Genomic DNA, 25,573 nt, shown 5'->3' with positions numbered 1-25,573 from the left:
GGCCGCGGCCGAGGGCGGCTGCGCTTGCGCGGAAACGACGCAACGCCGGGGGCGGGGCCAGGCCTGACGGAAAGCCGGGGGAGGGGCGGGCCTGAAGGCGGGCGGCGAAGGAGCGAGCCGGGTCGGGCCCTGGCGCTGGCCTGCGGGTCTCGCGAGAGCTCCTCCACCTCACTCCCCGCTCCCACCTCCGCCACTTCCACCGCGACGGCTCCAGAAGGTGACCGGCTGCGAGACGGCGCGGGCGGGCGAGCGGCAGCGCGGGCGACTATGGAGCCTTCACCGCCTCCTCTTGCTGCTGCTGCCGCCCAGGCAAAGGTGAAGGGCGGCGGGTACGACGGCGACCCCGAAGGGCTCCCGCCGGCGGCCGAAGGGCTGGCGAGGGTGTGCGACCTGCTCCTCCTCAGCGGCGAGGCGCCGCCGCCGCCTCCGCCTCCTCCTCACGGGCAGCAGCAGTCTCAGCCGCCACCGGCCAAGCGGAGCTGGACCCGGCGTCGTCGGAGGCAGCAGCTGCAGCAGCCGCAACAGCAGCCGCAACCACCGGGCGGGGAAAGCGGCGTCGGCGGCCACAGCAGCAGCAGCGAGAGCAGTGAGGAAGAGGAGGACGATGACGACGACGACGAGGAGGAAGATGAGGAGGAGGAGGAGGAAGAAGAGGAGGAAGAGGAAGACGACGAAGACGACGACGAGGAAGAGGAGGAGGAAGTGTCTGAGGTGGGTCGGGTGGGGTGGGGGGATGGCCGGGGGGGTCACCTCTGCCTCTTGCCCCCCCCTCCTTGAATGGGTCTCCGGGGCGGGAAGGGGAGAGGGGAGCCTCTACACACACACACACACACCCCTCCGCCGTCTCTGATCTGGTTTCATAATCTTGTTTTTTTGCCTGGGTGGAAGGAGAGCGCAGCCAGGCGGAGGCATCTGCCCCGTTTTGCTTCTTCGCCCTGCTGCCTGCCTGCCTGCCTGAGGAGGAGCCGATCATGGAATTGTGAAGTTGGAAGGGGCCCCCGAGGGTCATCTAGCCCCAAGCAATGCAGGAGACTTTTTGCTCAGTGTAGGGACCAAACCCACCCGTCTCCGGCTCTACCTGACAGTCAGGAAGTTCATGTTGCATGTTTGGGGGAAGAGTGAGAGAGCATGAGTGGGGGGGGGGGTCCGACCTGGACTCGGGGGGGGGAGTGGGGATCCAGGTGGCCTGAATCCGCTCTGTACCCCAAAGCTGGAGCTTGGAGCTGCCGTCCCCACTCTCCCCAAAACAAATGTCCCAGCAGAAGCTGCGCTGCACTATGGCAAGCTTCAAACCACAGCTGTCATCACCCCTGGTGGGAGTCTTACAGGCTGCAGTGATCTTGGAAGTGCTTCTTCAGGACAAGGCCCTGCTGGGATCTGTTGGGTTTTTGCTCCATGGGAATGGTTGCAGCCACTTGCTCATGTCTCTTGCTTTCTCCTGGAGTGGGTCAGTAAATTGAGTGGCCTCTGCTATGGGCTGGCGGAAAGGAAAAGGGCTCTTTGAGCTAGAAACATGCATAAGGCTCTTGGAGGCAATGTGAGAGAGGCCTGCATGCTTGGTGTGTTAGATGCTTTCTCTATCAGTTTTTATTTCGAAAGCTAGTTTCTTATCTGCTGCCTCCTAAATAAAGGCAGTTTCTGCAAGTGCTGTAGAGGGAAACAAGGGGCAGATGGGGCTCTTCAAGCCATCTAGGAGAAGGAAAATTCTGATCCTAAACCTCTGCTGCCTGGAGGAATATCTCCAGGAGAAGAAAAGGCTAAGGAGTAAACCTTACACAAACCCAGAGTGGAGACCCTAAGACAGTTGGACGGTGCCTTGTACGCTCCCTACCAGCAACTCCAGCAACCAAGCTGGTGCCAAACGTATTGCTCTGATTTCCTTTGGACCACATTAATGAGAATGAGAGGGGGGGGTCATCTGGCCAGCCCCCAGGACCCACTGCCCAGGCTTGCAGCCTGGGGAAGTCATTTTGGAGCTGCTAATGCAACATTTGACATCACCCCTGGTGGTGCACTCCATTGTCTCTTGAGACTGATGGATGCCAACAAAGACATAGGAGTCTCAGTCTATTCTCAAGAGCTGTCTTTTATACTTGCGTGACATGCGCTTCCGTGTAAACTACAACTCCCATCATCCCTGACTGCTGTCTGTGATGCCTGGGGCTGATGCGAGTTGTAGCTCAACAACATCTGAAGAGAAACCAGCTCCTATCCCTGCTTTAGGTACTGGTTGTTCAGCCCCTGTTGGCTTATGTCTTAAGCATGGTTGTTTGCTTTTTGATGGGATTAATTTCCTAGTATGAATCCATATAGTTACAGCCTTACAGCATGATTCTAACCTTATTCTAATCATAAGTCCAGTTGGTTCAGATTGCAGATACTTCCAGGTAAGTGTGGTTGCAATGGCTCCATATTTTAAAACTCAAATGGGAGGTAATTCTTATGTGTAGGCATCTCCTCTGTTTTGACCAATTGATGCATGCTTGATTTGTGTGCTACAAAACCCATAACTGCTTAATATACTTAAAGTTTGATGTCTCTGAAGTTGTGAGTCTCCCACCAATTTGATTTTTATATGTGCAATTGACTCTTGAGCCATATAAAGAAGTGCATAAAAACATACATATAATTTAAGTAAATAAATGCAAGTAGCATGCTGGTGGGAATATATTGTGTTGAGCATCATTAGCTTTTTAAAAACCAAGGTGTGGCTATTTATATAATAGAAACAGGCCATGTATAATTTAGCAGAGATTTGTTCCTATGATTCATGTACAGTTAATACAATGAAGTTCTTCCCTCACTGGCTAGCTCATTACCTTAAGAAGAAAGCCTTTAAAGCATATCCCACTTAAATCAATGAGAGTGAAGAATATGCCATATTCTATATGTGGATGATACTTGGCTCCTTTCCATCAAATAGCAAGGAAACCACAGTTCCTGTGTATATTAATGGATGTGGGCTAAGAAGCTGTGGCTTAATTGAGACAAGACAGGTACAGTTGACTCGCATCTTGCACACATTTAACTTGCGTGATCACAGCTTTCCCCACACTTGGCGGGCAGCTGGTTGTGACTGCACAAGTTAAAGATGGAGAGCTTAAAAGCTGAGTGGCATTGAAAGCACCTTTAAGCTCTCCGCCTTGCTTATGGGCTCTGGAAAGGTTCTGCGTGGACCCTGTGAGGTTCCCAGAGCCCAGCGTGGGGTGTGATGCCATTTTGGCGCACCAACTCAAAAATGGTAGGGATGGTTGCGCAGGGCTGTTCTGGCTATATATGATTTTAGCCTTACACACAATCCCTGGACTGGTTATGAAATAAATACTGAGATTAGACTAAAAAAGGCAGGAAAGGGAACATAGGTTAAGATTTAAGACTGATTACTGGGCAGTATTGTCAGCTTCTAAGGAAATCAATTTCCTAACCTATCAGAATCTTGCTGACATGGATTTGACAGAATTGTAGATTTTGGTGCATAGGACAGAGGAATGTGGGCCGCTGTTTAATTTTTGTGTGAAGAATGCAGTCAAGAAAGCTAATTCCTAATGGGAATTGTGGGAAGAAGACAGTATCTATGATATGGAAAGCCCATGCTTCTTAGGGATATACTGTATTGACCTGTTTCTGTCCAACATGAACAATAGTTGGCCAACCACTCGCATCTGCGGAAGCATTTGTGGCCTAAAAGAAAAACAGACCAGCCTTAGCAGAGTTTCCCTGCTTGGTCACCTGGAAGCAATGCTTATTCTCCCCAATGGCTGCTACAAGGTTGGTACTGATATTTTGAGCAATAATCCACCATGAAGTGGATCTACAGTACATCATAGGAGGTAGGCTCCTTTGTTCTACATCCAGTGCAGTTTTTAAGAAGTTTTTGGGCAGCCACATTAATTCTTTTCAAACATGTGCATCTCCGTTTTCCTCCAAGTAACTTGGAGCAGCATTTCAGCCTCTTGACAGGTTGTGAAGTAAGGTTCGAATGCGAGAGTGCTCATGGTCAACTCAATGCCATTGACGGAGAAGCTATAATGTATTCCCAAGTCAGTATACCTATGTGATGAATGTGACGGCATGATGTCAATTGCATGTTTTTGTCCTCAATCCCATTGAAATTTGCACTTTGTTAATACTTCAGTATTCAGCTGCTGGGAAGGCCACAATATATCTCTGTTTTGCTGTTTTGCTTTGTTAGAATTTTAAGGTAGGAAGCAGTCGGCATTAATGCATGGTTTTCTAAAATCTGTGCAACTGTAGCATTTGTATTGAGAAAACGTTCTGTATGGCCTTAAAATAGCTCTGTTTGTTTTAGCTACAGTAGGTTTCTTTTGCTCTCGATTCCCTTTTAGAAACTTGAGAGGAGAAATATCCTACCCTGTAGGTGTCTGTTTTAAGCACAGGACACCTACTGCGGAATACAGAAGGAGTACTATTCAACTATTTTGCGAATAGGTTCTACAGGATAGATATGAGTTCTGTGGACTAAACTTAAAACCAGGTGCTATTAAATGTTCTGAAACATTATTAAAACTGGTAGTAATTTATCTTCAGCATCTTCCAAAGAGAAACAGTTTACATATCTATCAAGCTATTGCTAGCAGTAGTTCCAAATGAAAACACAGTTAAAACTATTTTGTTACACTGTGAGTATCAGTCTATACAGAATGATCTAAATCTTTTGTCGTATTCATTTCACATGGATGGTATGTTTGTCATCTCCCAGTCAGGCTCCTGATTTTCATCTTAAATGTGCAGGAGCTTCCTTTCTAGTGTGTGTGATGACTTATGGCAGGCATCCCCAAACTTCGGCCCTCCAGATGTTTTGGACTACAATTCGCATCTTCCCTGACCACTGGTCCTGTTAGCTAGGGATCATGGCAGTTGTAGGCCAAAACATCTGGAGGGCCGCAGTTTGGGGATGCCTGACTTATGGTATATTAGATGCACAGTACTACTGATGTGGCCTTGGACGACTGCATCAACAAACTTATCATTTCTTTAGTGTTCATATACAATAGTGTCACAGAAGTCATTAATTCAGGTTCCTCCCCCAGCTTTTCTGCATTCATCCTGCATTCTTTTACAAGGTGCATCCGAATGCAAAGGAAAAATAGATGTTTATGGAATCACTATCATGATGCCTGTGATCATGGCGGCCCATATTTTGGTCACTGGTTGCAGTTGATGTGTTGCCCCATGAGGCCACTATTGCTGCAATTTTGGAATTTTTTGAGGGTGGCAGTAGAAATGCCAAGAAATCTTCACTACAGGTTGAGGGAAGAACCACCAGGATGTTTTGATTATTGTCTTTTTAGTTTCTTTTCTTTGCTTAGACTCTCTTACGTTTTCCATTGCCTGAACTGTACTTATAGCCAAACGTGGCAGTTTGGGACATGCATATATTATTCTTACAAAATTGCTTTAGACACTGTTCATCTTGGTATCTACTATCATTTTTTTTCCTGTGGAGCCCAGAGACCAGAGGCCTAACTTGTTTGCTCACATTTTCTATGGTCTGTAAACCTTACCAGCAGCACTGATTCTTATTGTTCCTGTGATCTAATTGTTCTTGATTATTATGCTGCCTGTTTCTCCCTCCTGCTGCCAGTTAGCTGTCATACTCTGTTGGCTCCTGCCTGTGCACAGGAATGCCATCAGGATGCAAGGGTCTTGGGTCTTGTCGTTCTTGAGAGAGCATGTGACATAGGCTACCATACCACTCTCTTTCTCACCTTCACAAACAACATGTTCTGAAGTGACAAGTTTTTGTCACAATATCTGCTCTAGACCTATATCAAAATATAGATTGATCGTTCCGTTGTCTGAGGGCTAGACTACCTAATTTCTTTTGACACTTTTTTTGGAGGAAGGTCAACCACAGGGTAGAAGTGACAGCTGCCTGGTGGAAACAATGGGAAAATCCAGCATATTTGTTTTAACTAATTTTATTGCTTACCTAAAATTTCTTAGGGACGCAGGTGGCGCTGTGGGTTAAACCACAGAGCCTAGGTCTTGCTGATCAGAAGGTTGGCGGTTCGAATCCCTGCAACGGGGTGAGCTCCCGTTGCTCGGTTCCAGCTCCTGCCCCCCTAGCAGTTCGAAAGCACGTCAAAGTGCAAGTAGATAAATAGGTACCGCTACAGCGTTTTCGTGTGCCGCTCTGGTTTGCCAGAAGCGGCTTAGTCATACTGGCCACATGACCTGGAAACTATACGCCGGCTCCCTCGGCCAATAACGCGAGATGAGCGCGCAACCCCAGAGTCGGTCACGATTGGACCGAATGGTCAGGGGTCCCTTTATCTTTACCTTTACCAGCACTTTGACTTGTGCTCTTAACTACTCTTCATTGGAAAGATTTCAGGGTGGCATATAAAAGTGTTAAAACAATACAGTAGTACCTCTACCTACGAATAACTCTACTTACGAACGGAGCTCTGTCCGCCATCTTGGATGCGGTTTAGATAGGATTTTTTCTACTTAAGAATTTTTAGATACGGTTGCTTCTACTTATGATTTTTTTCTCCCAATGCATTCCTATGGGATTTGACTTACAATTTTTTTCGACTTGCGAATGTGCGTTCGGAACGCATTAAATTCTTAAGTAGAGGTACCACTGTATGTACATCAGAAATGCAGACTTGTCGAAAAACCAAATCAAAGGGCAACCCAGCAATCACTAGTACAAGTAAGAAAGTATTAATCTGGTGGTAATGTCAACATGCAATGTGTCTCCTTAGGGAGGGCAGTTCGGAGGTGGGCACCACAGAACAAGCTATTTCCTTTGTGACTATATAATGCACTTCTGTTAACAAAGTTGCTAGGAGAAGGGGGTGGGTGGGTGGGGAGGGCTTAGAGACATGCAGGGCAGATATATGTAGTGATTTTGATTACTAAAGCAGCTACTCCAGCTGTGTTGCTCCTCCCTCCAAGTGTATTTTCATGGAAAAAACATTTTCAGCTGCTTCGTAGTTTGAATATTCTAGGGGGCAAAACACCCATCCAGAACACAGCTCAGATTGCAGCAAAGACTGGCCTTGTTTAACAGCCCCTCTTTATCCCTCGCCCCAAAATGAATTTGCTGTTCAGCTGCATGCATAAGCTTTGCACGCCATGGTTTTGCAAGCACCCTTAGGAAGTGGTATATCCAAGTCAACCAGGAAGCTGGACAGAGTATTGGACTTCCAACTGTTATAAATATGTAGTTATGCACTGCCATTTCTTTGGTTTAATAACTGCTTCTTGTTAGATATTTTGGCACCACTCATATCTAGACATATCTAGACATCTAGATAAAGGAAAATACATTTGCGTGAACTTCCCTCAAGCTAATGTGGCTATTATTAGCCACATTTCCCCTCCCCATGAAAATTGTTCTATTATATACTATTGAAATAATTATACAGTCATACCTCTGCTTACGTCTCCCTCTGGATATATAAACTTCAGGATGCGAACCCGGCAAACCCGGAAGTATTTTTCCAGGTTTCACCGCATGCGCAGAAATGGTCCTCTGGTTGCGAATTCCTCGGGATGCGGCCGGACCTCGTTTGCAACTGGAGGTACCACTGTACATCATGTCCAAGGCATCTTACAGCAATAAATATACAAATAAATACTATACTTTTTATGCAGATAGTATCAAAAACAAAGCAGATAAAAGAAGCAATTGAACAACAAAGCAGCTACGGTAAAAATCCATGAAAGATATAATCTATCACTTAGCATTGGAAGGCACATTAACCTGGGTGAACAGCTTATTTGAACAGAGAAGGCTTTACATGCTGACAGAATTCCAGCAAAGAAGGGGTCAGATGGACCTCTAAGGAAAGAAACAGTATTAGAAACTCAGATATATGAGCTAGATACCAAATGGCACCTTAAACCTAGGTTACAGTCACCACAATGGTAGGGGGGGTTGGACTAGATGAACCTCAGGGTCCCTTCCAACACAACTTTCTACAGTCCTATGATTCTATGACCTCAACTACATTGCTTGACTGTAGTTTGCTTTTACAACAGTTCACTTATCCCAGTATGCAAGAAGGAGAAGATGGAAATGGTATTAACTGTTGACTAAGGCAGAGGTTTTTAAACTGTGGTTTGTGAGTTCCATTTGGGTGGGTTGTGGAAAGGCTGCAGCACAGTCAAATATATCTGTAGTCAGCCCTGCACTTACTTTCCTTGATACAGTGATGAATTATCAAAAGGTTAACAAGGCCCTAGGCTAGGCCCCACTAATGCAGTGCTGGTTTTGATGATGATGGGGGAAAACATGTTTTTATTTTTCAAATATTTGTACAAGATGGGATTTTCATCACTGCTGGACCCAAACCAAGGCTAAAGAGACAACTTTTGCTGTGCACAAGTCAGCTGACTCGTCAGAGATGTCATTCACAATTGGACCTGCAGCAGTAGCAACACGTGCCTGTGGAATTTCGAACACTGGAAGGAAGTGTGTTACAGAGCCTGGGTGTAGCTATCAATAAAGTTCCTCCTCCCCAATATCCCTGTGAGATATGTCCTAGTAACTGGTTTGGGTTAGCAGTTGATCAGTAGTGTCACAGTGGCCTGGGTGGGCTACTTCAGAGTAACGACTCCACACGGCTCTGCATTTTATCTTTTTATTGGTGCTGCGTATTTACAGTGCTAAAGGCAGTACTATTTACAGAGACACATCTTATCCGCTTGAATCAGAACCTCCGAATGGCGTTTGGCGCGTTTTTCTCCAACATAACAACTTGGGGAGACCCAGCCTCTTCCCCCTACGTTTTCTGCGCAATTCCGGAGTTGGGGGAATAGGTCTGCCCCCCTTGCTTCCCTCTTCCTGTCCCACCTGGGACGATGGCTCCGCTACCCTGCCTGAGCCTCGGACACCACTTCCTGCTTCCCCACTTGAGTCGGAACTCTCCCTGCTTTCCCCTGCGCTCGGGGATGGGCTGGAACTCAGGAGGGGAGGGACTTCGCAATATCCCCTGTCCCTCACAAGTAGTGTTATGGACCAGCTGAAGTTTCCAAATGATTTTCAAGAGCAGTTCCATGTAGTATGTTGTTATAACGCTGTCAAGATGTGACTAAGGTTGATTGTCAGTTTAGCCTCAAGGAATGGGCACAGTTCATGCATCAGCATAAGCTGTGCAAACCTACCCCTGGCCACCACTGACATCTGTGCATTTAGGCTCACCTGTGAGAGTATAACCACAATACAATGGGAATTTTATGCTATCTAGCACAGGTTGATTCCTACCCCCTGATCTAAATTTTGCTGTCCTGGAGCACCTCTGTCTTGTGGAACACAGAACTTTACTATTTCTTGCCATTATATTACAGGAACAGCTGGATCTGACCTTTGAACCGCAAGTTGCAACTTCTCAATGATATACCTTCAGGTTTCAGACTAACTCTGTCCACCCATGTTGGCCAGTGGATTATTGCTGAGCATCAAAGGGTATAAGAGGACTTGCTTTTTCAGTTGAGTCTTGCCGGAGCAGCAAGGTCTTCCTGAGCTTTAGTGTTTTCCTAGTTATTGGTCAGTCCTGATTTGATCCTTCTATCCTTTTTTCTAGTTCTGACTTATAGGTCCTGACTGCTGTCTGATCCCATGGTCCCTGGTTATTGACTCCTGGTCACTGCAGGCTGTTACCTTTGGTTTAGCCTTGCTACAAAGATAGAATCATTGAATTGTAGAGTTAGAGGGTACCCTGAAGGGTCATCTAGTCCAACCCCCGCAATGCAGGAATTTCAACTAAAGCATCCACGGCAGATGGCGATCCAACCTCTCTTTAAAAATCTCCAAGGAAGGAGAGTCCATCACCTTCCAAGGGAGTTCTTGCCATCAGAATGGTTTTCCTGGTGTTTAGTTCAAATCTCCTTCATATTGGGTTCTAGTGTGGTTCCCCTCCAAAGGAAAAGGGGAATGGAGCATTTCTGTGTAATGAAAGAAGAGACAAACTACCCTATGTATAATCTATACTGTGGCTCTTATTTAGGTTAATAAGTTATAAGCCTTGTGCCACTATGTGTAGCTTTATCTCTCAAACTGGAATAAATTCAGTCTCAAACAGTTTCAAGGGGTAGGATCACATTCATAGTTTAAGGCCCTTACAATGTTTTGTAGACAAGGGAACAGAATTTTTTTGGATCTCTCTGTTACCCTGTTTCTCCTAAAATAAGACATACCCATAAAATAAGCTGTAGTAGGATTTCTAAGGATTTGCGCAATATAAGCCATACCCCGAAAATAAGACATAGTGATAGGCACAGTTCTGGAGGGCGCCAAAGAAGAGGCTAGGCTGGACATGTAATTAAAAAAATAAGACATCCCCTGAAAATAAGCCACCGTGGGTTTTTTTGAGGAAAAATAAATATAATACGGTGTCTTATTTTCGTAGATCTAATGCATACCATTTTAGTAATTCACTGGGCAAATGGACTATTAATGAAACATAAAAGCACAGCTTTTTTGCATGTTCCAAAGTCTTCATGACCAAATACCACAAGTATTGCCTGTCAGAACTTCTTAATAATTTCCGCACTTTCTTAGGGGTGACATTGCCACCTACTTGCCCCATCCTCTTACACTCATATTGTATAACAAAGTTGCCTTTGACCTTAGCCTGAGATAATTTCAGTAGTGATATTGATGCTTTTTTATTTTAGAGATATTTGTTTATTCCATTATCTGGGGAATATCACACTGAATATCTGTATCTAGCATGACCAGTTATTTCTTATTGTCTGTCATCCATATACTGCATTTTACTGTGTATAAGACAATGCTTTTTTATTTTTTTAAAAAAATGTTTTAAATTGTGGGTTGTCTTATACACGGATATTGCAGAGGATGGACGGGTGATTGGTTGCACCTGTGAGCAGGAGATTGTCAGCGGTGATTTGACGGGTTATTGGTGGTTGCAGCAAGGCCTGCTGGCGATTGTTTGCTGCTGTGGCAATTGGGCGGGCGATTGGCTGCTGCGATAAGGCGGGTGAGTGGCAACCCCCCCCAAAAGCTCAACTATTCTCAGCAATCTCTCCCCATTTTTCTGTGTTATACACAGTATATATTTTTTTAAAAAACACTGCTTAATAGCATTAACTTTTGACTTCTTTGTCACACAATTATTTATAGAAGAATTTAGGTTGCAATCTTATTCATACTTCCAGCTAAGATCCATTTACCCCATTGGGTACAAGTATAGCATTACACTGTTAATCACTTTTATTTTTCTGCAACACACTATGAAAAACCTTCATTTAGAACCAATAGACACGGCATAACATTTGTTTAAAACTTGGAAGTATGAAACTTGCAGAGCCGTTCTGTACTAATATCACACGGGAGGGGGGGGGAAGAGTTGCATCACTCTCCTCTCTCCTCTCCTCCTCCCCATCCCATTCTGAAGCCTGCTGAAGTAAGATCTCACTAGTTATCTTCCATACCCTAGCAACAAAGAGATAACACATGTGATGAAGTCATGGCCTTCATTGATCAGTATCCTGAATGGAAGAGATTCTGAAAGGGAAAGAAATGTGCATTGGGTTGCTGACTGGCTGCCCCAGCAACCCTTTTGTGCTTGGGACAGTGGTTTGGCAGCAGAGTAGTACCGGTAGGTGTAGTTTTCCTGATTGCACCAGCTTCATGGCAGGAGCACCTACCTGTCATGGAGCTTGCAAGGATGCAGGCAACTGCCCTGGAGGAAGTACGTTACTAATCCCATAAAGAAACAGCCGGGAGAATCCTGGTCCTTGCTCTTGGTGTTGGAGTGGGTCAGCTCAAACAACACACTATTGTTCAGTTACAGCAAACAAGGTGGGGGAAACAAGACAGCCACAGCAGTTAAATTTTGCAATGTGTCTTTTCCTCTTCCCTTGCTTACCTGTGTTGGGTGCCTTCTCCTCGTATCTTAGTTGTGGGAACGGAGCTTGGTGTTGGGGGTGTGTCTGGAGTCCTGAGGCAGGGTATCTAGTGGGGTTCTCAGCTCAGGAGCATTAGCCATGTGGGCTCTGCAAACCTTCTGTTTTGTGCACAATGTCTTTTCCTCATAGTTTAACATCACTAGAGTTCCCACTTGTAAACTCGAAGTGTGAACTACATGAGGCCAGGGAATTAAAACCCATTCCATAAATTCTTACCACCTGAGTTGTGGTCTTTCTCTTTGAGGTTTATATATTGAAGGTGATGTGTTGTGATTGGGTGCTGAATTGCACTAGATCCTATGCTCTGTTGTGGCAACTATTGACGCGAGCGGCAGTTTTAATCCCCCCCCCTTTCATTTAAGTTGATGGGAGCAACTTATTGGTGCCAGGTTCTGGTGTAAAGTTGCACTGTTTACAGGAACATGGTGTAATTGAAGGGGCATAGAGAATGATGTAACTGTGCCCTGTTTAAACTCTTCTGCTGGCATATCTTTGCTGAGGAATTGTTCTGCAGATGTAAGGTGCTACATTTTTCGTGGCAGTGGCGTATCTGGCACTCTGTGACTGTAAAGGAGGCGTTCAGCAAATCCTGTTGCTTCTCAGCTGACATATATTCAGCATAAGACTGCACCTTTTTCTCCCATGTAATATTTCAGATAAGTAATATTTCAGATAAGTTCCAAATAAAGACTTGCTGGTGATCTTCTTGCAAAGCTACTTATTGGCAAAGGCTGTAAATAAAGAGAAAGCAATAGTTGTCAATTATAATATCTTTGCTAACCAAATCAAACTCTAGATAAAGCAGCCAAATAAAATACTGAAGTGTTATCTTTTTTCTTAAATACCGTATGTTCTTCTAGGGTCAGATTCTTATACCACTTGGGTTTTGTTGTCGATACTGTTGCTATCTTAAAGAACTAAAAGTTCATTTTTGTTTACTTAAAGCCTGCTTGCTCTTCACTTACTGTATGATATCTAGATATGTAAAATTTTCAGAAATTTTGAAACCATTTTTATGGAGAAAATGGGTTTGGGAAAATATATTTTTAAAATGCAATATGGTTTTTTTAAAAAAAGTATTTTACATATCAAAAGTGACTTTTTTTACTTTAGGAGCATAGGATGTATTATGCTTACCATAGATATAATGTCTGGCATATTAAAAGTACAGGTTATTCAGACAACAATTAGGGGCTGCTGAACTTTAAGGAATCTAGCAACTATTTGCTTGTGGCTGTTAATAAGGAGCAGGCAAAAAAATAAAAATAAAAACAGAAACCACTAATATTGTAAAACCATTTATTTTTTTATTCTGAAAATTATTATTTCTTCTCCAATCCTCCACAGTGTCAAGCAGACATAAAAGGAGATGAGAAAAAGAGGGGAAATAAGTTTCAGTGAACACAACATGAAATTTAATCAGTCTCTTTTTCTACACTGTCATTATCTGTTTCTGTTTCTTTGTATTTGTCATCATGTTTATCATGGCCTTCTAAAGTCTGAAGGTTTGTCCAAACTGAAACAAGTTTCTACCATTTCATATGTCATGTCCAACCCCCCCCCCCAACCCCTTGATTGGGTGTCTTTCCAAACATAGACCATTTCTTTTACATGCTGCAGAAGTTGGGGGAATCTGAGAGGTGGAATCTACACACACATAAAAAAGCTGTGGAAAAATACATTGAATTTTGCATAGCTCACTGTCCCCATCTAGTGTCACGTTTGTATTGCGCACTTTACAACACATTTAAAACGTTTTATTTGCAGGTGTGCAGCTGAGTCCAGAGGCTATGTTGTTCAGAGGCTTTGCCATCATGTTGCAGGAGGGATATCCTTGGCAGAATTCCAGACTGCATTCCTTGGCTAAATACCTGAAGATGTTCTTCTGTTCTCTGTAATGTATGGAAGTACCTTTCGAACACCAAATCCTAACTGTGCTGTTTGGTTTGTAATCCATTCAAATGCAGAAGCAGTGCTATGATCTCTTACGTTTCTGCATTTGAAACTTGGATCCAACACCTTTGCAGCAGCACAGATTGGATGGCAACAAAATTATGTTGCTCTGTCCTTTTACCCCACTTTCCATCAAGAGGACAGAAAGCTCTGTTTGTAACTGTTGAGGTTCAGCTTATTGGGCTGGATTCCAATTCATAATCAGTCATGAAGCTCCTTTAGTTGCTCAGTGCCATCTTCTGTCTTTAAGCCTTTCCTACCTTTCACTGAGCCTAGAGATGTGTGTAGTTGCTGGTTTTGACACCCACAATGGCTTTAATGTAGTTACCATTTTCTTTTGCACACAGTATGTACAAAGTATATCTGATAGACTTCAGGGTTCTCTGTATTGTTTTGTTGGAAGCATGTAATTACCTGGCTCTAGTTATGACCTGGAAAAAACCCCAACAACGTTGTGTTGAACCCCCCCCCCCAAAAAACCCCATCCAACCCCTAATTTCCAGGAGAACCTGCAGTCTATAAGTAATTTTGAAACTTTGCAGCAGTGACAGCAGGAACATATTGAAAAGCTTACAACTAATCATAATCATAATCATTTTATTTATTTTATTTAAAGTATTGTTATCCCACAGTTCAGCCAAAACAAAGAGAAGTTTTCAAAGGTCATCGATAACAGCCTCTGCTCTCAGGTTTGCAGTCTAAAAAAAATGAATGGAATGGAATATTTTCAAGGAGAGGCAGAGGCGCCAACTTGCGCCCAAGACTGGGGGGCTTTGGCACATGTCACAAGTTGGTGACATTATGTATGTGGCGTCATGTGTGTGTGTAACGTCGTGTGTGTTGTACACAGCATCATATCATCAGGAGGAGGCTGAGTGCAGAGCCCAGTGTGGTGCGGCTTCAGTGGCTGGTGGCTCCTCTTTCGCATTCATGTGGAGCCAGTCACTGAAGCTGCATCCCTCTTGGCTCCATGCTCAGCCTCCTTTGCCTGCTTCCAACAGATTTTCTTGGTGGGCAAACACACCTCAGCCCCATAGAGTTGGCGCACCCAAGGATAGGAGAAGCAAAAGTTTCTGGTCTTTTAGCAGCCCCCTACAGTTGGGGGCTAGAGTCAGTAAAGTCTTCCTGTTTGTCCTGTATATGCTTCAGTTGCACAAGGAACAGACATAAGAATATTTAGTTCTGAGATGGAAAAGCCAGGCAGTTCATTCTGCTTTTTAAAAATTTTCTCTTGCTTTGTTCTGGTGCTATGTGAGCTGCTTCTAGCATGAGAGCTTTGCACTCTTCTGCACTCTTAGATGTACAGTGAGAATGTAGCAAGGGAAGGTAGGGCTCATTACTTAATGACTCCCTATGTCTTTATGTCCATGCAGCCTTGTAACAGCTGGCTTGTTTGGTCTTGCAAGGTGGTGCCTGAGGCCCACTGGTTACATCACCCTATCTTGTTCTGCCTATTCCAGTCTGGTATGGTGTCTATTGCATCCTTTTTGCATAAATGTATATAAGATTTGCTGGGTTTATATGTGCTACTTGGTCTCGTCTTCTTAGCGCCATTTTGTACAATATGTAGCAGTAAACCCAGGTTTCTCTGCAGAATGTACACCTAAAATATCAAAACCATGGTTTCAGGGCTGTCCCTCAGGTTTGCACTCTTCAGATGCTTTCCTTTCCTTTCCAGGTTGGGTTAATTACAGTTTACCATTTACATTTGTTTTCACAAACCACTGTTGGCCTGCAATGCAGAACTGGAAGCCATAGCTTTATGGTTTCTAGTTCAGTGTTAGAGACCAACTATGGTTTGTTCAAACCAAGAGGGTGAGGGAGAGAATAAAGAATATGGAAGCCTGAGCCATGGTTTTGCTGTTATTTGTGAAGTCAGAAAATTCTTTCTTGACTATTTCACACCATGTGAACTTGTTTAATAAATCAGGCTTGCACTTAATGAGGAACATAGGAATCTCCCTTATGCTGAGTCATGCCATTGGGGCATTTGTTTTATACAGCAGCTTTCCAGAGTTTCAGATTAGGGTCTCCTAGCCATACCTGGAGATGTTTGGGATTGAACCTGTAACTTTCAACTTGCAAAAATCAGTTACCCTACTGATGAACTATGTCTCTAGGCTCTCCTCCCTATTGCTGGGACTTCCCACAATCCTTGGGAAGTGACAAAGCAGATAGAGCCCTGTGTTTATTGTCCCTCTCTCTCTCTCTCTATATATATATATATATAGAGAGAGAGAGAGAGAGAGAGAAAGAAAGAGAGAGTAGGAGACTGAACACAGGGTAAGAACTCTCTGTCCTTCAGCTGCCTTAAAAGGACTAGTCAACATTAAAGCAGAAGGACACTGAGCTGTATGCACAAGCATGATTGCACTGGCAAGTTAAAATACTCACACAGGGCTCCACAAATTTTGGCTGGTCTTAGTTGTCCAGCCAAAACTTGTGGATGCCAGGACCTTCCCTTCCCCTTCCCTTTGGCTTCTATGAACCTATGAACAGTGTCAGGGACACTGCCTCCCCTCACTACAAGTACGAAGCTGGAGAAGGAAGAAAGGTGGATCATCTCGATGTTTGTTCAACTGTGTGGATGATTCCCTTTACTTCAGGTCCAAGCTTGAGTAAGTTGTTGTGGTGTGGAGCCAGGGGCAGTTGGAACACTGGCTGTCGAGCATCCAGTCAACTACCCCCAGATTCTTCCCATAGAGCCAAAGAGAGAGGTAGAGCTTATTTTTGTGTTAAGCAGGTAGGCTCTCCGGTGCGCTATGCTTGATGCCGAAGTGGGCAGTCCCAAGCTTTGTCTACAGAGCTGGAGGAGAAGGCTGGACCTGAGTGCCCCCACCACCAAAGCTGCCAGTCTCAAGGGCAAGGATTTTCTTTGTAACTGACCTGTGCTCCTAGGTTCAGTACTGAAGGAGTGTTGCACTTTCCCTCCGTAGCCCTGAGCGAAAGTAGAAGGCTGGGACTCCTCATCACACTCACTCCAAGGGATCGCTTGCCATGGTGAAAGTGACTAGGGAAGATGCTTCTCTTGAACTTTTTCCTGTCTCAATTTGCATATGGATCATTGTCCAGTTATTCACTGTTCCCGGTTTGTTTCTTTTCAAGGAGAGGAGCTGTGTTGTTTGCCACTTGGTGCTCACCTGATGCAATTGCTGCTTGCCCCAGGGGTGCAGGCAAGTTTCATATGGCAAGGCTGCATTAGGCTACTGATAAGTTGGCATGTAAAAACAAGTTGCAAGCAACCCACAAATAGAGCATATGCCATGCGCATCTAAGGTCAAGGTTTTTTGTAATCCTTAGCATTTCTGCTTTAGGAAGCATGACTGGGAAGGCTTTGTACCTCAGACTCAGGTGGTCCTGCCATGCAAAACATGGATAATTGTTCAGACCTGGTATAAATTAGGACCCTATCTCTAGAACTTTGAGACATCACTTAGTTAGTGACCATGGACAGAATCTGGGGAGGGAAGGGTTCGTGCTTTGACTTGACATGAGGTACCTATCTCACGGTGTTGTTCCTCAATGCAGTATCTCATAGTCTCCTCCCTACTTTGGGGACTGAGTGGTCAAACTGTCCTATAAATAGAAATGATGGATAATACAGTATTCAGCTTTCACTCAGAGCAGGCCCATTAGAAATAATGGACCCAAGTAAATCGTTAATTTCAATAGGTCTACTCTGAGAGGGACTAACATTGGCTACAACCCAATAATTCTTTGTGGAATCCAGTCAACTGTTTATTAGAACTGCATCTCTTTCACAGCAGCAAATATTTCCCCCTTCTTTTCCCACAAAAATTGATCATGTCCTCCAATACATGTAAATAGTGGACAGAAGAGTGTTTAAAACGATGTTGCAACTACATTGTCGATCCTAATTAGCAAGTGTTGGCAGCAAACCACAGTTTAAACTCTCATTGATGCAATTATTATTCTTGACAAATATGTGCCCTTTAAATTGCTTCCAGATGATAAGGGCTGCAGAAGTTAATTAAATGTGTTTTTAGGCATGCACCCCTACTTCAAATCCAGAAAATGGCCATTCAAACAGTATGGAAATCATTATGAATTTGGTTATTCTGTTTCCTAATTCTGTTTTTCATAATCTTAGAATGCTGTTAATGGAGCCTTGTATATAAGGCTACAGATTACAGTTGCTCATCTCATCTCCTCTTCTCTCTGCCCCCTGCCCCCCAGTAGTCTATCCTTTTCCAAGTTTCTTTTCTTCTCTTTCGTTCTGAATGGGTACACCTGAGACTGGAAATCCTCAGCTTCTGTCTGCTTCGTATTTTAAGCCTGGGATAACCCAAATAAACATGCATTGGATTGCAATCTAGATCTAGAAGAAAGAGTTGCCTCACAGCTTTCAGAATTCAGCCATGCCTTGGACAGGGCTGTGTTCCATAGTCAATGTGTTGTAACTGTTGCAATGTTAGAGGCTGTAGATCTAGGGTTAGGCAGTAGGAAGGAACTTTTCATACAGCCTCCAGAATGTAGCCTTGTTTGACACTTGTTTTTGCGTTCTGGAGGTGAGCCTTGGGACTGTTCTGTTCCTCTTTTCAGGGACAGCCTTTTGACCTTTAAGTGCTGTTAGCTGTTAGGACAGCATAGAGAAAGAAGGCTCACTTTGGGATATTCTTGCATGGTACTGGCAATGAAGTATAGTGCATATTTATGCTAAGTCTGAGTTGGAAATCAAGGGTCCTTCAACACTACCGGGACTTATGTTGTATAAATAATCTCTCTTATTTGTGTCTTCCCCCCTCTTTTCATTACTTCTAAAATAGATTTTTCCTGATTTAGAAATTATGTCGTACAATCAGAAATACCTCAATACTGTACAAACTTTCCTAATAAAACATTAGTGAAATAAAACACTTGTAAGGAAAAGAAGAAGCTAGTTTTCACCTGTATGCCATATATAGGTACCTGTGGTACTAACATTTCATGTGCATTCTGGAATGGCAGTAGATTGACCAGATTCCTCTTAAATAGATTTCTCAGGAAATATATTTGTTTTTTAGCCCCTTAGCGAAGTGCATATACTTTGTCTTCATTAAGCCCTTGTTACTAGATGATGCAACTGAGTCTTGCTTTTTCGTGCTGTAGAATAACGCATTGCCTGGGCACAGAATTTTAAACTTTTCCACTGCAGAGTACATATAGCTCTGAGATTAGTTAGGTTTGTGGCAGAGAGACAGTGTTTGTATTATTCTGTAGGTCAGCTTGTGTTAGGTATGAAATAATCTTAGGAAGGGAGCTATCCCATGTAAACACGTGAATGTTCATGTTTTAGAAGACTCAGGCAGTTCTATCGTTTGCTGTAATGGATGAGCATTATAAATATATATTTGTCACAGATATTTATTAAGCACAGATTCATTCAGTGTCTGGTATTCTGTGGTATATCTGATAGAGCTAAACAGAACAGCATGCAGGATTCTTGGGTGCAGGTGAATTGCAATTAAGTTTTAAAAAAATGGTAATCCAGGATAGTTTGGTTTTTTAAAAAGAAGAAGAGTTGGCTTTATATTTCCAATACAAACACACGTCCAGAAAAGGATATTGCAAAATAAGATAAATCTACTTGTGTTTGCCTTGTGTGGTTCGAGAAAAGAGCAGCTGTGTCTTTAAAAAAAGATATCCAGTGAGTCACCCCTGCTCTGTTGGTAGATCCCTGGTTTGCCAGCAGTAAAGCTGCTTGAGGGGTATAATAGAACATTCCATTTCCTGTTCCCTTGCTGACACAGAGGAGTGTTCCTACTGGCAGTGATCTAATCATAGTGCAGTAAGAATCATGGCAGTTTGATAAAACATGGTGGAGACAGCGGCTGAAATGGAAGCGTATGTTTTAGAAGACATTCTTGAGGTAGGGCTGCTTTTTTTGCATATTGCAGGGTGCATTTGAAAGCCGATAATTTTAAAAGTCCCTTCCAGGCGATGCTGTGCTTTAAGGCAAGTCACAGAGTCCTTGTTACGTGTGTGATGTGCTAAGATTAACTTGCAGTGCAGCTAGATCAGTCGAGAATGGAACATTCAGTGTTTATAAATTGTGGATGTGGAATATGCAGTGGGGGGGAGAGGGAGGGAGAGGGGGAGGGAGGGAGAAAGAGGAGCCTGGGATTTCACATTACGCCTGCCTGCTTGTGACCTTTAGATTAACTCGTTAGAAGGTGGGGCTGCAAATCGGCAGATAATCATGTTAGATTCTGAGTCTGACATACTTAATTATTTGGAAGAAAACATATGCTTTTATATTTCAGTTTTGAGGGAGCAGAATTGTTTTTAATGGTAGTGTTGACATCGATTCAATCAAGAGAACTGCAACAGAAAATTAATTACCAAGTAAAATACATGGCCACATCTTGACTGCCGTTTTAAAGGTGCTGTTTAGCAGTGTCTTTACTTAGTAGGTGATGGCCTGTGCAGTGACTGCAGACTTGCAAGTTATTACTTAAATATGACAGCTTGGCCGGGTGGTCAGGCAGGTGTTTTTTTTTTTTAAAAAAAATATGTCTATAGCATGCCGACTGATAGAATTCTCAGTTACAATAATGCTGAGCGGGGAGGAGAAGAGGCAGTGCAGGAGATAAAGGCCTACTGCGCATTATAAAGTGCTGCATGATCAATGAACATTTTCTGGAGTCTGTGTGTGTGTGTGAGAGAGAGAGAGGGGGGAATTGAGCGAGTGTGTGTTTTGTGGTTGGGGATGACACTGCAGCAGCAGTTTTATGCCTCTGTGATCTGGAGAATGAAAGCTGCTTCTTGTTGTGTTTTTTTTTTACTATTCTGAATTTTTTACTCAATCTGAATCTGTAAAATAGTGCACCCCATGCCACAGTCATCAGATACCAATGGCTGAATGCCTTTCTGACTCAAGCAATACTTTTTAAAAGTTCACTTCTAAAGCATCTTCAGCGTGCTAGGGAATACTTTTTAGCAATGAAATTGTGGGAAATGAAAGTAAGAAAGAATTTTTGTATGCAGTTTTCCCTTTACAACTAAATGCCCTGTGCATGGCTAGCACTTCTCTTGTAGTTGTACATGCAACCTACAGTTTCCAAAACAGCAGTTGATTTTTCCATGTTTTTTAAAAAGTTTGTAAGCATCATAGCTGTGCATCTACTGTTGTGGTAGTTTGAAGCAACTATGTTATGAAACTTCTTCCCAGTTTACAATTAATTTAAAGATTTAGGTACCAAATATATGACCTCTTCAAAGCCCTTGCTCTTATCACTACATCTTGGGTTGGCATTATAATCTTTATTTTCTGATAATATTCCACAAGACTCTTGAAGCAGATTATGGTATTTAACCCACAACAATAACTGTGAGAATTAGAATCAAGCAGTAAAGTGAAACAACCAGAAAAATCCATAGCCAGATAATCAGTAAAGGCAGCCTGAAGTCTCCCTCCATGGGGAGGGAGAAGTGTATACAGGTGAAAAACATCAGTGACTGTCAGATGCCTTGTGGGAAAAGCATGGGTGACAGAGCAATTATAGCAAGAATTCATCCCTTGTAGTTCTCTCCTAGCTTAGTAACTGTTGGTTGACTTGCATTTATGAAGATTTATATATTTATTTTTAGTCAGCTTGCGTTTTTAAGCTTTTTTTTTAACATTCCATAGGTTTAATTGTGTGTAATGAGCAGGAGGTACTTCCATTAATTGTGTTGCTCTGTTAATGTAAGTTAGATGAATGTAATTTTGGTCCTTCCTGGTTTTGGGTGCACACCAGAAGCAGGAAATCAGCCAGGGAGGAGGTTAGAGTATTAGACAAAGAGGTGTAAGATCTGTTAAAAGAGGATAGGGTGATTGCAGAAAAGCCGAATGAATTATTTGTGAAATCTCTTCACCGAGGAATATGTAAGGCGGGAATGCTGAAGAATTGAGTCAAACAGAGGTGATGAGATGAAGCTTTGGGGCTTATCAACAAATTAAAAGTTAACAGCTCACTGGATGGCATTCAGCAGAGGGTTCAGAAAGAACTAGAGTTTAAATTTGATGGTCTTCTAACAAAAAGTGGATTCCATGTAAGAGAATTTTAAAAATAGTTGTTATAACATTTTTAAAGGATCCAGGAAATTGCAGGTCAGCTTATTATTATTGTAAACTTCCCTGGAAGTTTTGAATTGAAAGGTAGAAACGGGTCATCTTTTAAACCTAGTACTGTAACTGGTTAAGTAACAGGAAGTGGAAAATAGTGATAGATTGTGAGTTTTCACAATAGATGGGAATAAGAAGTAGGGTCCTCCATGTATCTGTGCTGGAAGCTACGCTTTTGACTTGTTTGTAAATGATCTGGCATGATGGGCAAGCAGTGAGCCAGGATGACACCAAATTATGTCACAAGCAACCTGCAGAGGAGCTCCTAAATGATCTCCCCAAATCGGATGAAAACTGGCAAAGGAGGATCAGTATCAGTAAGTGTGAAGTAATGCGCACTGGGGCAAAAAAAATCCCAAACTTCACGCACACAGTACACTGGTAGGGTATGAATTGGCAGCATTGAGCCAGGAAGGGCATCTTGGGGTCATGAGCTTACTGAAAACCTTAACCCAGCATGCAGCAGCCATGGAAAAAGGCAAATTTCATGCTGCAGATTATTGTGAAAGAAGTTGAAAATAAAACTGCTTGCATTTTAATGCCCTTTTAGAAATCTGTAGTGCAGCCACACTTAGAATACTGTGTACAATTCTGGTTGTTCACCACAAAAAAAGATATTGTCAAGTTGGAAAATGTGCTGAGAAGGACAACTGAAATGAGTTTGAACATATTTACTACGAGTTAACATTAAAGCATTTGGGACTTAGTTGGGGGGGGGAGGTAAGTTGGGCATGACAGAGGTTTCAGCACATGCTAGAAACATGGGCTAAGTATCCTGCTGGCTATTTTAGATACAGTATAGGAAAAAAGACTGCATTTTATATTGATTTTAGGTTATTTTATTTGTACACCAGCAATTTTTAAAATGTTGAGTGGTTTATACTTTTCTTAGAATAAATCAGATAATAAAACTACTATAAATGATGTGGAGAAGGTTGACAGAGAAGGCTTTTGTCTTAGTGGCATGGAGTGCCTTTCATCAGCTTTGGCTGGTGGCCCAGCTGCACCCCTATCTGGACAGGGGTAGCCTAACTTTTGTTGCTTATGCTCTGGTAACCTCTAGGTTAAATGACTGCAATGTGTTATATGTGGGGCTCAGTGCCGGATTTACGTATCAGCTAAACAAGCTATAGCTTAGGCCCCCACTCTCTTGGGGCCAACAAAAAAATCAAAAGGAAAAAACCTGGATACTACTTCTTAATTGTATTTCAGTTTAACAATTACTTTGATAAAATACATATTTTGTTATGTGCAAATTGCTTTAGATACCTGTTAGGTCCATAAATTACCATATAGCATATATTCAACACAAAAAAGGGCAACAATTTGTTGTTGACAAAGGACAGCTGGACATATAAAGGGCCCCATTACCTTTAGTAGCTCATCAAACCTAAATCTGGCCCTGGTGGGGCTGCCTCTGAAGACTGTTTGGAAACTTCATCTGGTGCAGAATTCTGCAACCAGGATGCTCACCGGGGTAAGATGGTTTGAACATATTACATTGATCCTGGCCCAACTGCACTGGCTGCCAATTAGTTTCTGGGCCCAATTCAAAGGGCTGGTTTTGACCTATAAAGCCTTAAACAGCTCAGGATCACAATACCTCATGGACCACCACTCCCCATATGAACCAACTTGGCTGAGGCTCTTCTTCATATGCCTCCTCCATGAGAGGTCCAGAGGGTGGCAACATGAGAATGGGCCTTTTCTGCAGTGGCTCCTCGATTGTGGAAAGCTCTCCCAGGGACGCTCACCTGTCGCCTTGAGTTTACATCTTTAGGTGCCAGGCAAGATGGTTTCTTCAACTAGGACTTTGGCTGATTGACGTCCAATGGCCATTTAAATGTGTTTGTAGGAGGGAGGGTATTACGTGTTTGTTTTGTTCTTGTTCTTATTAGGTATTTTGTGTTTGTATTTTGTATTTTTATGCGGTGAACTGCCCTGAGATCTTTGGATGAAAGGCGGTGTACAAATTTTACTATCCACTCTGTGCTTTGCCTAAGGTTGAAGACAGACCCGCTGCATGCCATCTTATGACTGTGACCAGATACAGATTCTATGACTTCAAAGTTGGCCAGAAGCAGTTAATGATAGCCGCTGGATAAGATGGCTGTAAAAGGGGAATGGTTTATTGATGTAAGGTAAAATTGATCTATAGCTAGTAGCTATGGCTGCTGTAGGCAACCTACAGTTTCAGAAGAAGTATGCCTTCTTCTGAAAGGCAGTTGCTGGAGAGTTGCAGTTGCTGCAAAGGCAGTTGCTGCAAAGGCAGTTGCAGCAGTGGGAGAGGAGGCTACTTGTGGACTTAGCAGAGGCATGTGGTTGGCCAAAGTATTTGAAACGGGATACTGTTCTAGATGGACTTCTAGTCCGATCTGGCATGCTGAAGTGCTGATGTATTTTCTACCACTAGCTATATCTCCTTGTTTTGCAGTGGAGGTTGCTCCTGAGGGGTCTGTTTTGATTAAGACAAAACCTTTCTTGCTGCTTTGCCTTGCTGGAATGTGAAAGTTCTTTCTAGAGGGGAAGCACATAACTGAGCACACTAAACCTTGTAGTCAAAACAAGCCGTTCTGCCCTAATGTTAGAAATGCAAGAAGGAAGTATGAGGGAGTTGGTTATTTTATTTGGGGATTATTGATGCCCACAGAAATTTGTCCTAATATGCAAACAAAGCAGACAGTTGTACAAAGGGTCTTTCTATAAGGCAAGCTGCATTCCTAACACTTAATAAAAAAATTATTATCTTGGGGGCATCCCCCTTTGATATGGAGTTTGGTATTTTGGATTTTTCAGCTGGCTTCTGAAGTACAGTCAAGTAAACAAGCATGTGAATACTTAATTTTTCATTCATATTAATTGCATTTGAATTCTCATGAAATGTAATAACAAAAGCACCAATCTAGCCTTGCAAGTGTCTACAACATTACTAGGCCTACATCGCCTTTTTTTACCAGACAAATTGCCTCATAATTTTATTTTATTTTTGATACACTGATCATGTCTTTTAAGACAAAAAACCAATTATTGCTTGCCATAAGTGACTCTTATAGGCTTGGTGTTTTTCTCTTAATGTACAGACCATTGTGTTAGTTAGAGAGAACAATGGTCTTAGTGGGTTGACTTCTAGAGCTAAAATGTTAAGTATACAGTTCTTCATTGTCACATCTCTGTATATTATAGAAGTGGTTTTGAGATAAGGGTTGTATCCAGAGCCAGTCGTCCTCAGGGTAGACCCATTGCAGTTGATGGCATGGCTAAGTCAGTTTCACTAATTTCAGTGAATTAATTCAGTCTGATTGGATAAAACCACAATAGGTTATGAAAAATGGCTTCCTTGGGTGGGTGCGTCAGCAGAAAAAGACATGTTTTAATGATAGTCAGGTACACTCTTCAAATTAGTTAAAACAGGTTTTGTTGTACTACTAAGCGAAAAACATTTTAGAGGCAGTTTAAAGGTAAAGGGACCCCTGACCGTTAAGTCCAGTCGCAGACGACTCTGGGGTTGTGGCGCTCATCTCGCTCTATAGACCAAGGGAGCCGGTGTTTGTCTGCAGACAGCTTCCGGGTCATGTGGCCAGCATGACAAAGCCGCTTCTGGTG

At 43.0% G+C, this 25,573-nt stretch overlaps 1 protein-coding gene across 4 annotated transcripts in view; it reads left to right on the top strand.

The window, feature by feature from the left end:
• The first annotated feature begins 101 nt into the window (after window positions 1–101).
• ANKRD17 (ankyrin repeat domain 17) overlaps window positions 102–25,573 on the top strand; it is a 95,611-nt gene continuing 70,139 nt past the window's right edge. For 2 of the 4 annotated variants that reach the window (XM_060282267.1, XM_060282266.1), the window contains exon 1: window positions 102–711. In XM_060282267.1, the coding sequence (XP_060138250.1) occupies window positions 268–711 (444 nt within the window). In that variant the 5' untranslated portion in view covers window positions 102–267. Of the gene's footprint in view, window positions 712–6,852; window positions 19,733–25,573 lie in introns of those variants that run through there. The other 2 variants (XM_060282268.1, XM_035102042.2) reach the window with 2 other exon arrangements.

Source organism: Zootoca vivipara, chromosome 13, assembly GCF_963506605.1.
Source record: "Zootoca vivipara chromosome 13, rZooViv1.1, whole genome shotgun sequence".
NCBI classification, from domain to species: Eukaryota; Metazoa; Chordata; class Lepidosauria; order Squamata; family Lacertidae; genus Zootoca; species Zootoca vivipara.
The sequence above is the reverse complement of the archived record's forward strand: the minus strand, read 5'-3'. Positions and strand labels throughout refer to the sequence as shown.